We start from the raw sequence: 14,224 nt of genomic DNA, 5'->3' as shown, positions 1-14,224 counted from the left end.
TATCAAAATATTCATATTTTTTTCCGTTCTTGACAGGTTTTTGGGTAATATATGTTACTGGAAGTATAAAACTTAATTTTTCGTCCTTCGACGTCACTTCCGATCCAGTCAGAAGTAGCCACAATTGGCTTACATCTGGAGTAATCCGCCTATATTTGTGCAAGCAAGTTCTCGAAAACAGTTCGATGAATTTTCATGAAGCTTTCAGGTCTGATAGAACATCACAAAATCTAGAAAAACTTTTTTTTATTTTGATGATGCCATTTCCGGTTCGGAGATTTCTGCAATTTTGTCATTTTTAGAGGGACATTTTATCCGGCAATGTTCTCAAAAACTGTTCAAGATAGAAGTATAAAATTTTCAGTGATAAAAGAACAATCTTTCTAAAATTGACTTGAGTATATAATTGAGCCCGAATATAGTCCCAATGTGAATTTCAAAATTTCTAACACCATTTCTACGATATCTTTAATTTAGAAATATTTCGTTTTAACATAAAGTGCAAAAATTCTGAAGAATCCTGGGATCTTTCAAATGATAAAAAAAATGATCATAAAAAGGGCTGACCCCTAAAATAAGGGATCTAGAGGGGCTAAATCTTTTTCTTGATATCGCAAAACAAGATTGAAAATTTTTAATACATTAAAGAAGCAAAGTTGTTCAAAATGTCAAGTTAAATCTATTGAAATCGTCAAAATATGTCCAGTGACGTCACTTCCTGCCAAACCGGAAGTAGAAAAAAATGCATATTTTTGCCGTTTTTGAAACATTTTTGGGTAATAGATGTCACTGGAAGCTTAAAACTTGATTTTCTGTCCATCGGCAACACTTCCGGTCCAACAGAAAGGGAAGTGTTATTATAAGAAGGATTACCACTTGCAGAATTAAATCCACGTGCATCTAAAATACATTTTTTATGAATACAAACGAAGACAATTTTGTTACCTGCTTTGTCGGACCAGTACGTACTGATCATGTAATAATGAAGTAATGATCCTAACCCTGAAGTAATAATGTATAATATCTTTGTAAAAGCTCAAAGCTAAATTTATTATCTGGAAGCCATTTCAAAGCTTGGAATAAAAAAATATCACTAAAGACTATTTCTGAAAAATACTCCACCTCTGTATGTGGCGCCTAATCTATTTGTTAAAACAATTTCTTAATCACGTATATTTCATTTGCTAACAAATCTTAGAGAATCAAAAGAGTTCGTCGATGACTTCATGTCCATGCCGTTACTAAAGGTTTTGACTAAATTTCTCATTGATAATCCATATGCTATGTGCTTTGTCGCTGGAATGTGACAAATCTTGGCCTGTTCTTGGCACTTACAGCCTTGCAGTGAGGGATCTTGCAACAGCTACCGCGACACGGAACCTCACTCTATACGAATTCATCGGGTCTCCACATTCCACAGTGGGATAAAAATCTGCGACTTAAGTCTATATTTAACTGACACCGCTACGTAGATCAAACGCGTCAACCAATGCGCCATGAATATTAAATCTCCACATTCAACATAGCTATAATTTTCTATTTACTTACATTCCATCAAATGTTTTCATATGAGGGTCACTGTGAGCAAAGCAACTTTTTTCTTTCCAGTCGTTTGGCGCCTCTTGCACAGTCACCTGTATATAAAAAGTATTCCGTTGTAAAATAGTTTTTATTTAGAATTCGTTTTCACGTATGATGGCACTTCTTTAAAGTTTCTTACCTTGATCGGAGATAATGTAATATTATGCCACATTTTTTCACCAGCCAGCGGCACTGTTCTTAAGTATATTTTATAATCATGATGTAGCTCATAGAGACCATTGTCACCATGACGTATAATTAATGCATTTGGCTTATTCCAGTCTTTTTTGTGAATAGACACAACGCACTTTCCTCGACTGTTAATTTTAGCAGCACATGTATCTAACAATGGGATATATACTTCAAAATCGAGTTTACAGTTTTCGGGATATTTGTCTTGTGATTCTCTAAAATTACATGCCATAGGAAGCGTTAACGTTAAAGCAATCTGTTCTTGTTTTCCTCTAGTCATTATTACTGATTCCTTGCTCACCTAGTGAAAAGATCACGTTAATTGTAATTGAACAAATGTAAGAAAAGTCAGGCATATTTTTTATATTTAAATACTTAATATATTGTTTAACTTGAAAAAAAAAATAACATTGTAGTAGGTATAAATATAGGAAGGTAGCAAAATTGGAAACAAATGGTCATGACGTACTTTTACTCCTGCAAAAAAGTCATCACTTCTTTGAGACATCGGTCCAGCCTTTTGCTCTGTTCCATATGTTATCGAGACAGCGCATGAAATCTTTAATAATTATTAATAGAAACTTTAAAATATTTATCACAAGGTACATTGAGTATATAATACATTTTATTTTATTCAAATAATTTATATAAATAACAAATGTGGATAAATACAGTGTTGTATTTAGATAGAGTGTAATATTCCATGTTTTCGTACATTTACATTAAACTTTGGTAAATCCGATTGTAGTGTCCATCTACTTTGAGAAAGGCTTTCTTTTTGCATAGGTCTCATCACACGTTCAATTTGTCCATTTGCAAACCAAAATATTTGATAGAAAAAACTGTCATCATTTAAAATTTGAAAAGAACAATCAAAATAAAAAACTTCATGTGTAACCCGAGATATTTCTTTTATAAATCCATATTTGACAATTGGCTTTTCAGTTATATTTGAAGGCACATGACCTGAAAATAGAAGTGGTAATATATTTAGTTTCGTAAAGAAATATTCTATGATATTTTTTTTTCAGGAGTGTGTAATTGGTGATTAATTACCAAAATCCAACTGCTTGTTACGAATTCGAACAGCTTACCTAATTTTCCGTATCCTACAAAGAAAGTATATACTCCTCTTAATCTGGCAAGATTTAAAGAAAATCTGTCTTTTCACAATGGATGAATGAATTGAGAATCTATCACTTAGCTAGTTGAAAGAGTGCATACATACTTACCAAAACAATATGCTTCATTGCATCGAGATGGTGGAGGCAAAAAATACATCCTGTAATCGCCGCAATTTTCAACCATTATGTTGTAGACTAATTCACAATCTTTCGAAACTCCTGGAGCACATGCAGTTCTGTTAACAATCCCATCATTTTTTTCCGGAATGTTACCTTAGTTAAGGTTCATAAAATATTGAAACGAAACATTTTTGCTATATTTGAACTTTTGAACATATTTGATTGAAAATCTTATAAAATATTTCTATTTTGCCTTTTCTAATCAAATAAAAGAAACCAATGTTTTAGTTGAGTTTTTAAAACACCACCAAACCTTCACAAAAAAACGTGTGTTTTATTGTTTTGTTTCACAGATATTTTTCTCAGCAAGTCATATACACTAGACAAAATTGCTAACGCACCACTTATCATTCTTTTTTGTGAATTGAACATTTGCCTTATTTGTATTCGTATATATAACACGTCATCTTTTCTAATACAAAGTGATTGGCAAATTCCCAAAATGACCTTCTTGTCCAAAAGCAAATTTCAAGACATGCATTGGGTACCGTTTTCGGCCAGATATATGGAGTTGTTTATTACCGATGATGGTCTTTGAGCTTACACCAAAAGCAGTCTCCCAGTTAAAAATCAAATATGCACCGATTGGCTATCATATCTCCTACCAGTGTCTTGGAGTCCATACCCAGTCCACCCAACTTTTTGTTGTCCCAATTATATGGAACGCCATTGACATTGTGGAATGGTTTTTACTTAAGGGTTAGATTATCTATAGTGAATATTTTATATTTACTTATTCATTTGCAACAGATTTCACTAGAAGAATAAATTTTTTTCATTGTTTTTATTTTCTTCAAATATTTCAAAAGGAACCCAATGCATACACTATACTGTCTTCTTTAGCACGCTCTTCTAGAATCAAATGCAGAATATGGTGTATTTTTTACTGATTTTTGAATAAGTACAACATAAAGAACAAGAAAGCATAGAGAAAATAAAATAGAAATTTATCCCTCCAAAAATGTTTGTACACAATTTTCATTTTTTTCCCTATAAAATGGTATCGCTTCAGTTACCATTATAGTTATTTATCAATTAAGGCGTTTAAATGTTTTATTTTTTTCTTAACGAGGCCGAGTCTAATTCGAGTGCACATCACTTTGCACAGAGTTTAATTTCATGCTGTCATTTGTGTGACATTACACCTTTGAGTTTTTTTTTATTTTAATACAAAATTAACATTATCTGTAACTCCTACTGATCTACAAATGTGATTTTACGACATTACTTGAAAAAAAGAACGTTCAAATGGCACTAACAACGTCACTATTTTCGGATTTTGTAAGCAATGAAGAATGACACGTGACTCGCTTGTATGTTCAAGACGTCCAAGGATATAATACTAAAAACTGATGACAAAACTTCCCAGGAAACATACCAGCAATCTAAAAATTGCTATTTTACCGAAGAAATTTTATGCGCCGATAATTCATCTGCAAAGATATGTATTTATACCGTAATATGGCAAATTAGAGATTCGAAAAAATAAAGTTAGTAAGTACTGCCTAAATCAACCTACATGGTGAACTTTTTTGAAATTTCACAATTTGGTGAGTTTTTACATTAACTTTCATCTTCTTGAATAAAAAGAAATCTCTAGGGCAGAAATGGAAAAGATATGGGAAAATGTGATATTTGGGCAATTTTCCAACAAATCCCCATAGGGTCCAATAGTAAAATTTATCAACTTTTGAGGTGGCCCGAAATGAAATCGGGGTGGTAAACATTCCATTTTTTAAATCGTAAAACAATAAACATAACAGTAAAAATTGATTATTAAAATTCCTAGGGCAGAAATAATTAGACTCGACCTCGTTAACTTATATATCAAATATATCATAGACAAGTTTTGAAAAACTTTTGAAAAAAATTGTTGGTGCGTTAGCAATTCCGTATTGTGTATTTGCAGTATACTTCTCAAATTTTGGTAGTTAATTTATGCTTCTGGAAAATACAGTCACATATATTATAAATTCACTTGCAGAAATTTCTTTTTCAACATATTTATTTATTTATTGTGATTTTCATTGATACAAAATTTACCATAATAAAAATCAATTTTTTTAAGATTATAAAGTACAGAGATCTATGTAACCAAAGTGATACAGTGCACGTATTTAGGAGCCTTTACATTTTGAAGAAATGAACAATACAAAATTAAAACCTTTCATCCATATCCCATTTTCTGTTCCACAACGATAGGGATCTGTTGCATTTGTTACAATGTCTTCTGTAATTTTATACCAAGAGCCGCTTTCGGGAATGATGTTTATATCACAAATTGGCTGCTCGTTTCGAGCTAATGGAAAATTGGCTTTCCTCAGTGGCAAAAATGGGATTTCTTTGGCCTCGAAATTGCATTTAGATGGCTTTGCCTGTATGAATTCTAGTTGAAATTTAATTATAGAATATATTTTATTAATTTAAGTTTTCAAAGTTCATCATTGTATCTTTCTTTCTAAAAAGCCAGGTTCATTTTATCTACAGAACAGTTACTGTAACCAAATGAAATTATCAACACCTATTGTCCCATTTCAAACACCAATTACAAGTAGAGATTACATGCTTTCATTTCATATAAAACTCTTCCTATGAGATTTCAGATATTAAAAGGAAATTGTCGATTTTTTTAGTTCTGAGAAAAAAAAAATAGATTTTAGTATCAGCAGAACATAAGTTCTTAACTTGAGAAAATTCCGATAGAAATTATCTTAATTCTAGAGCAGAGCTACAGTACAATTCAGCAGCTTGTACTTCGGTACTTAAGCAAAGAAGTGAAATATGAGCCCATAATCGAAACAAAAAGAACACATGAAAAAAGGATTTTTCATTATGTTATTGCCATGTACTTGATGAAGTGCAGTCTGAAATCTCATTTTATGAATCATAACTTACATTCAGTGGAATTGTTGGCTGATTGAATAGGTAGGATAATGCCTTGTAATCGGCAAAAGTCTTATTGAAAGAATATAGCGTAATGATCACCGGAAATTTCGAAGAAATGTAGCGGTTATGAGTTGATAAATGTATTATGCAGCTGCAACATTATTTCTCTTACTTACAATTAAAGAAAGAAATTTATAGTTAAAATGAAATATTAACAAAAGGTGTGAGTAAATTCGCATTGTTTAAATTATAAAATATAAGGAAATGACTGAATAAATAAAATAACATTTTGACCCCAATATTTGAGGAAATCTAATTCCGTAAACATATGACGAAGAAATCTTACACTTTTATTGCATGGAGATAAACTTCAAGAAATTGTTTCAGGAGTATCATAAGAACGCATACTAAAACGTACTATTCTATTTACTTTCTAAATCAAAGTAAAATAAACACATTGTTAAGTAGTTCCTGTATCAGCTAATAAAAAATTATATTTAGTATAATATAATATAAATGAAGTGATATAAATGTTTTATGCTATCGAGTGATTAAATCTCACCTACGACAAACAGCAGAATAAATATACAAGGTAACTTCATGTTTCGAGTCATCGTTAGCAAGTCTAGTAAACGATGACTTATTAGGATTTATATATCATTGGTGGGTCTATGCAATGGATCTTCGTGTGTCAGTCAAAAATACCGACATTGTCAATTAAAATAAAATGACGAACTTCTGTGTGAAAAAAGGTTGTCTTACGTGTTTTGACGTGTTTTGTTATACCCGAATGATGTATAAAATTAGATGAAGCTGTGTCAATAATTGTCGGTAAGCCATTTGGTAAAAATACAAAATCTATGATGGTTTATTTTTTATTTGTATGTTATATTTTCTTTTAATTTATGTATATCTCTTTTCAAAAAGTAATACGCAATGCGAATAATCAAATTGAAAAAAAAATGCATAATTAGATGAGTCTGGGAAGTGGGGGGAAGAGCTTAAAGAGTGTGTCCAATGTGCGTCAATATGTTTTGATAAATATAAAGGTCAAACTGATAACGAAGGAAATATGATTGGAGAATTATAATACCTCCTGAACAGCCCTAGGCGAAAAAAAAAAAATCAATGTGTTTAGCTATTTTATCTAAAATATAATGAAGAGCAACCTGTTGATAAAGCAAGAAATCTGTTTAAAATGATTTCTTTCATACTTTTAGTTATCACGGGTTTTGTTCAATTTCAAATAGGACTTGGTAAGTGCTGTGTATTGTTTTACAAGATTTGCTCGTATCAAACATTATGCATTTATATGATATCGAATTTTTAACATAGGCGACGCAGATCCTTGTGCTGAAGGAAACTTCCTGTATATATTTAATGCTGGTGTTCGAGGAGGATCTTGTAAAAGAATCGAGGGCCAGGAAATATGTGATTTTTATATGGATAGTGGCTGGTATAAAGTTAAGCATGAAGATGATACAGTAGCCAGGAAAATGATTGAACAAGGAGTAAATGCAAAATTTTGTGGTACAACTTATCCTGTCTGGTTAAATGGTAAGGCATAATAGTTTGTGTACAAATTGCCTTTTGCTTTTTATATACTCAAGGTAAAATGACAACAAAATATTTTTTAAAAATAAATTTGAATTTCAGGAACTCATCCGAGCATTGGTGATGGAATAGTAAACAGAACAGCTTGTGTAACTGGGCGAAATAGTCTCTGTGATAAAGTTTACAAAATTCAAATCAAGGCATGTACAACAGGAGACTTCGTATATAATTTACAAAAAACAAGTGCTTGCCCTGAGGCATACTGTTTTGGTACGTGTAAAAATTAATAATATATAATTTAAAAGGTACATGTATAAAAAATATTCAAGATCGGGTTCATCTTATTAAAATTTCCATGTCTCCCTTGCTCTTAATTTGCATTTTTTTAAAGAATAGACTATGAATTTGATCTGCACATGTTATTCCTTTTTCAACAGGGCAAAATAAACCATGTGCAAGACCAAGTGAGTTTGAAAATATAGCACTTTAGCCAAAATCATATTTATAGAAATTCATTCCAGGAATCATCTGCTTAAATATATATGTAAATGCATGGAAGTTTAGTACACGTAGGTTTTATTAATACGTCATACTTTTTAATTATTCTACACAACAAAGACCCATGTCAAACTGGAAACAGCAGGATCCTACATGCTGGAAATGACCGTTCAACGACATGCAAGGACACTTCCATGAAATTCTGCGATGATTACATGAATGGATTTTGGTACAGGGTTCAAAGAAATGGAATTGACTTAAAAATGCCATCCAAATGTCCAAAGCAGTCTAGTTGTGGTACAAAATTCCCAATATGGCTGGATGGTGAGAAAAAAAAATCCTTGCCTTTAATCAACATTATCCTTTTCCTTCATCAAACACAAAAATAAATTAATGATTTAACATATATGGCAATTATATATGAAATTCAGTTTGAAAAGAAAGCATATACTGCGATGGATTCAGCATAATTTCTAAAAATCTTTTCTTTTATGGATATCAAATTCTTAGAAAATGGTATTGTAGGTAATGAGCCAACCGTTGATGATAAATATGTGACCCGGAGAGCATGTGTCAATCAGGGAAGTTCCTGCCAATGTACGAAGTCATACAACATAGAGATCAGGAACTGTAGTACATATCTTGTATATAACCTCACCTCAACATCAGAATGCCCAGAGCGGTATTGTTTTGGTATGTACCATCACCGTAAAATTGTTTTGATTATATTTGATTTTTTTATTGATTTATTTACAAACAAAATATCAGAAAAAGCATTGACTCTAGGTAGTTATATTTGAAAGACTTTTTTTCAAATTCATATTCTAACATACTTAGTACTTTTTCGACTATGAGAGTTTACGTCTTATTATTTGATGAGAATACATTCTCAAAACATAATTCAAAATTGTAACTATGAAAATGAAAATAACTATTTTTAAATATGATGCTTACATACTTAACATTAATTTTTGCTAATACATGTATGTTACATTCCAATTCTTAATATATAAATAAAGAATTAAAAAATAAACTCGACAAACCTAGGTAAAACTTTGATACCTCGTGTTTTTATGCCCCCATAAACGAAGTTTCGGGGGTATATAGTTTTTGTCGTGTCCGTCCGTCTGTCTAGCTGTCTGTCTCTTTGTCCGCAAAAAGTTTAACCTTGCCCATAACTTTTGGTTTAGTGGAGCTATGGCAATAATATTTCACATGTATATTCCGTGTGAGAAAACCTTTTTTTGGGTACCACCAAATTTGACCTCGATCTTTTGACCTTGACCTTGGAGTTTGACCCACTTTAACACAAAAATGTTGAACTTTTACTTTTGCCATATATATAGAACAGTAAATAACAGGGCATTTAAACTTGATACATATACTTCTGTGTATAAAGACCTCTCATTGGATACCAACAACTTTGACCTTTGGACTTTGACCTTGGACATGTCTGTACTTATGAAAAACTTTAACCTTGGCTATGAATTTTGAACGGTAAGTGCTAGGGATTTCATGCTTCACATATGTAATTCCTGTGAAAAGGCGCTTTATTTGGTTACATAAACCTTGACCGTTTGACCTTGACCTTGGAGTTTGACCGACCTTAAAACACAACTTTGAACATAATTTTTGAAGGGTTAGAACCAGGGCTTTCATACTTCACATATTTAATCTTTGTGACAAGACCTTTCATTTGATAACAAGGACTTTGACCCTTGGAATTTGACCTACTTTTTACAAACTTTAACATTGGCCACAACTTTTGAACGGTTAGGGCCAGCGCTTTCATTTTTCCCATATGTAATCTTTGAGACAAGGCCTTTCTTTAGAAACCAGCAACCTTGAACCTTTGACCTTGACCCCGGAGTTTGTCCTACCTTTTAAAATGTTAACATTGGTCATAACTCTTGATTAGGTGGTGCTAGCGTTTTATATTTAACATTTGTATTCCTTGTAAGCCTTACTTTAGGTACCAACATATTTGATCTGCATTTGAGAAAGGTTAACCTTCGCTATTTTGCCATATTGGGGCATCAGTGTTTCACAAACACACCTTGTTCACATAGGAATACATATACATGTATGTGTATAAAATGAAAGAAAATTAAACGAAGAAGAGTATTGCCAAAGTTACTCAGATGAGTGTTGTGCTCCATGGACCTCTTGAAAACAATTAACTAATCAAATGGTAGATAAAGGGCAGATGATACAAACAAACTTATGTCAAAAGTATATAAACAAGTTGCTGTCCTTTAAAAAAGGACTACAATACGTAGACCATATGCATGTTTTCTTTTAACCGAAATTCAATTAAAGAAAATTTGTTAAGTTTATTGGATATTAATGTAGGTTCGTTCGCATTTTCTACAGTGATCTCTCTACTTTGACCGATAGTACTTTCATAGCAAAATTGTTAAGTTTAATCTCCGATTGGCATATAGTTTTGTTATTTTCAAATCCAGGCTATTTTGATACATATATAACCTATAATGGCTGGTAATGAACATACACCTGAACTGAATTGAACTGAACCGATTTTTTTTTAAGTTTCAAAAATTCAGTTCAGGTCTGTAGTACGCAGAGCCCCCCCCCCCTCTCCCCCACATGGAATACCGTTGCTAAAGGCTAGTATCAAGCTGTATTTGAATCTATATATATCAATTGTTTTGCGAGTTTTGATGCACAAAATTAATGCCGATGAAGACTTGTTTTATCTTTTAAAAACATACAACTGGTATGTATGAAGCTTTTAATTCAAGTTGTAAAGTTATCTATAGATAACAACTTGAACGACTAATAGATAACTTAACAAATTGAATTAAAAACTTCATTCAACGACTAGTTCTAGGTTTTTAAAAGATTCAACGTTAGCTAAATGTTAGTTCTTCATACTTTTTAAAATGCTTGTGCCATAGATTCAATGTTTAATTCGTGTGTGTTTAAAAGTATGTGTACAAGATTAAAATTTGGATCCGCCAATGAACTCTCAATCGCATCATTTCGGGTCTTTCTGTCTAATGTCGGAAAGCTAGTCGAAAAGGCCCGAGAAGTTGCGATTGGTGAAGCGGAGTCAGCCGAAGATTGCCGATTTGAACTCTCTAGAATTCTCGCGCATGCGTAGGCTGGCGTATGCCCAGGGCATCCTGTTTAGCCTCGCTTATATATTTACTACGTGGACCTCAGGGTCCAAGCAATAACAACTTGAGTCACGTTTCAATGAGTAAAATAAACAAGTTTCACAACGGTATTTCCATTTTTTCATTCAAAAAAAAAAAAATAGAATTTTAAGTGACAAATTTTTGTATAGATTCATAAGAATGGTTGCAGAAAAGGAATATAGAGGAAGGTTTACCATTCATGTATATTTTTGAAATTCATTATTTTCAACATTTGCAACAACGAGGAACCTAAAATATATACAAATCCAGGCAATAATGTTTTGTTTGTTTCATTTTACTTCAACACCCCTACTAACGTGTTCGGAACTTTTTTTTATTTTTCGGTGTTCTGCAAATTATAAAACCCAAGAAGTTCAAAGTAGCTCCAGGCAGTAGTTCTGGCGAGAGTCAGCGAGACTACAGCGAGATAGGGTAAATTACTCGCGAAACTGTGGCTAGGAAGTGACTAGCACGTAGGGACAAGGTAAACTGAGAAGTTATGTTGTGTTTTAATTTTTACCACCCTATAATTTCTGTGGAAATGTACTTCAATTTCATTTGAATTCATTCAACTTTCATAAGATATATATTTATGCGCCCGGATCAATGGATCCAGAGCGTATATTGTTTTTGTCCTGTCTGTTAATCTGTTTGTCTGTATGTCTGACTGCTGTCAACTTCTCTATAACTTGTGAACCATGAGAGATAGAGACTTCATATTTCGAATGAATGCATACTCAACTAATAAAGTTCTTTCAAATGACACCAAGGTCAATGATCTTGTGACCTTGACCTATAAGTTAAAAATATCTTTTTCGACTTTTTGCCTTAAATTTTGAAGCATAGGAGATAGAGACTATATATTTGGTATGCTTACTGATTACTCAACTGATTAAATTCTTTCAAATGGCCCCAATTCAATGACCTTGTGACCTTGATTGTGACCTATATGTAAATTTCGATTTTTGCCATATTTTTTTAATCATAGGAGATAGAGACATTATATTTGGTATGTATACTCCACTATTTAAGTTCTTTCAAATGACATCAAGGTTAATGACCTTGTTACCTTGAGTGTGAGCTACCGGTATATAACAAAATAGCTTTTTTAAAACTTTGTTGTCGCGTATAGTGTTTCACTAACACATCTTGTTTCTATGATATTATTTTTCTGCATTAATGCATTTAAATTTCTTTTTGGACAAATATACATGTATTTGAAACCGGGACTATATTGTGTATCGGCAGCTCAGCAAATGAGGCACAAACATGGTTTATACGACAAATCAGATGAATGAGAGAATTACATTAAGGGCTTCTACGGGTACTACAGGTATTTCACACCTGAAAAAAAGATAATGGCGATGGGAAAGGCACAAAAAACATTTTACCATTCATTTAGAAAAACAATTTTAATTGTTTCTTCTATTATTTCCATGATATCAATGTCAAGTGAATTCCCTGGCCAAAAACACATGTGATCATGGGTATTGTCTGTTTAAATGTCAGAAGATGCTGTTCGGTTTCCTTACCCTTGAAGCTCTGGTGTTCTGAACTCGACGCAAACTACATTTTATTATATCTATTTTCTAGTTAACAACAAATTAAAAACGCCGGTGACTGCTTTCATGATTTCTAATCTTTGTATTTTTTCATATTAAAATTTGATATCGATCATAATTTGACCTGAACCACGTGTTCGAAGTAAAATTAAAAAAAAAACATGTATAGTTAGCGTAAACGTTGCTATTCATTGAACGATTGGTCAGTTGATGCGTGGTGAGATCTGCCGTGCACATTAATAACAATACCATATAAGGTATACAAAGGTTTGTTCGTGTAAATGATATTGTAAACACATTTTTTTCTACTATGGTATCGGGCTATTTTGGGGTAATTGCCTCCAGTGAGCTCCAATTTTTGCCATAAATTATCACAAAAGCAAAGATAAAGTATATTGATTTGACCCCCCTCCTTTATTTACAGAAACATGAAAGCCCTAATTCAGCAAGATCTGGGAACACATTTTTTTACAGGACATGTATTCAAAAGAAACAGACCATAGCATTTTCCATTTTATTGCCAATGCATAAAACCGGGTCTACCCTGTAACTTTTGAATGGGTCAACCTAAACCATGTGTCTTGAATTTGAATCACAATAACATAAGTAGGGGTGTAAAAGAGATTTAAAATTAAATGGTTTCAAGCAAAACTTTGGAAAGCAAAATTATCGGATCAAAAAAAATTTCATTTCATTTTATTTTCATTATTAGGTGATAGTGGAACCTGTCAAAAAGAAGAAAATAAAGGTACGATATATAAAAAAAATATAAATAAAAAATCACGAGATTTGACATTATAACTAAGGTACAGATTTTACCGTCATTTCTTTGCTTTAGATGCTCGTTCCGATTTTATGATATACGTGTATGGAAGTGTTGCAGCCGTTTCCATTCTGCTATTAGTCTCGGGAGGTGCAGGTTACTTTTGGTACAAAAAAGCTCTAAGGTTTGTTTTCTAAAGATAGACAGGTGTTCAAGAAAAGAACCACAGATACAAGTCAACAAATCAATATTGATAATTTGTACTTGTTTTTGTAGACTACGCAGGATAGAGAATGGAAAAAAAGAAATCTGTGAGGAAAAAAAGAAGCATTCAAAAAACAATGCATAACACTTGACTTAATTGTCATAAATATATTTCTACGATAATTAATCTACATAATTATAATGAAAATGTTATTCAGAGGATCTAATTGTGATGACAATACAGAACGTTATTGTTGTATATTGTTTGAGAAATTGTTTTTTTTTAGTATTTTTTGGATTATTTCCTTACTTCCTGACATTGAAATGAAAGTGACTAACCTTTGTTTATAGATTTGTATTTATACACAAAATTGATTTAAGAAAATAAATAAATCCTGTCGAGGAAATCGTGATGTGATTGCCAATTTCTGTATTTGACATTCATTGATGTTTAATTTAATTAAAACAGATTCTCTGACTAGTTATCAATGAACTAATTTATAACCTATAAACTTTTCA

General features: G+C 32.1%; 1 protein-coding gene and 1 long non-coding RNA gene across 2 annotated transcripts; both read left to right on the top strand.

The window, feature by feature from the left end:
* Window positions 1–3,604: 3,604 nt before the first annotated feature.
* LOC134275223 (uncharacterized) lies at window positions 3,605–9,625 on the top strand. The gene is made up of 8 exons (XM_062757479.1): window positions 3,605–3,776; window positions 7,184–7,219; window positions 7,299–7,520; window positions 7,620–7,787; window positions 7,955–7,981; window positions 8,136–8,339; window positions 8,541–8,708; window positions 9,561–9,625. Exons 1-8 carry the CDS (start codon window positions 3,605–3,607, stop codon window positions 9,623–9,625), a joined length of 1,062 nt encoding a protein of 353 aa, XP_062613463.1.
* Window positions 9,626–13,457: 3,832 nt separating this feature from the next.
* LOC134275219 (uncharacterized) lies at window positions 13,458–13,849 on the top strand. The gene is made up of 3 exons (XR_009993778.1): window positions 13,458–13,486; window positions 13,577–13,685; window positions 13,778–13,849. It is a non-coding gene; the product is annotated as an uncharacterized LOC134275219 (long non-coding RNA).
* The last annotated feature ends 375 nt before the right edge of the window (window positions 13,850–14,224 follow it).

The sequence above is a fragment of the Saccostrea cucullata genome, unplaced genomic scaffold (assembly GCF_032062105.1).
Source record: "Saccostrea cucullata isolate Sc308-1 unplaced genomic scaffold, CSIRO_AGI_Scuc_v1 ctg956, whole genome shotgun sequence".
NCBI lineage: Eukaryota > Metazoa > Mollusca > Bivalvia > Ostreida > Ostreidae > Saccostrea > Saccostrea cuccullata.
The sequence above is the reverse complement of the archived record's forward strand: the minus strand, read 5'-3'. Positions and strand labels throughout refer to the sequence as shown.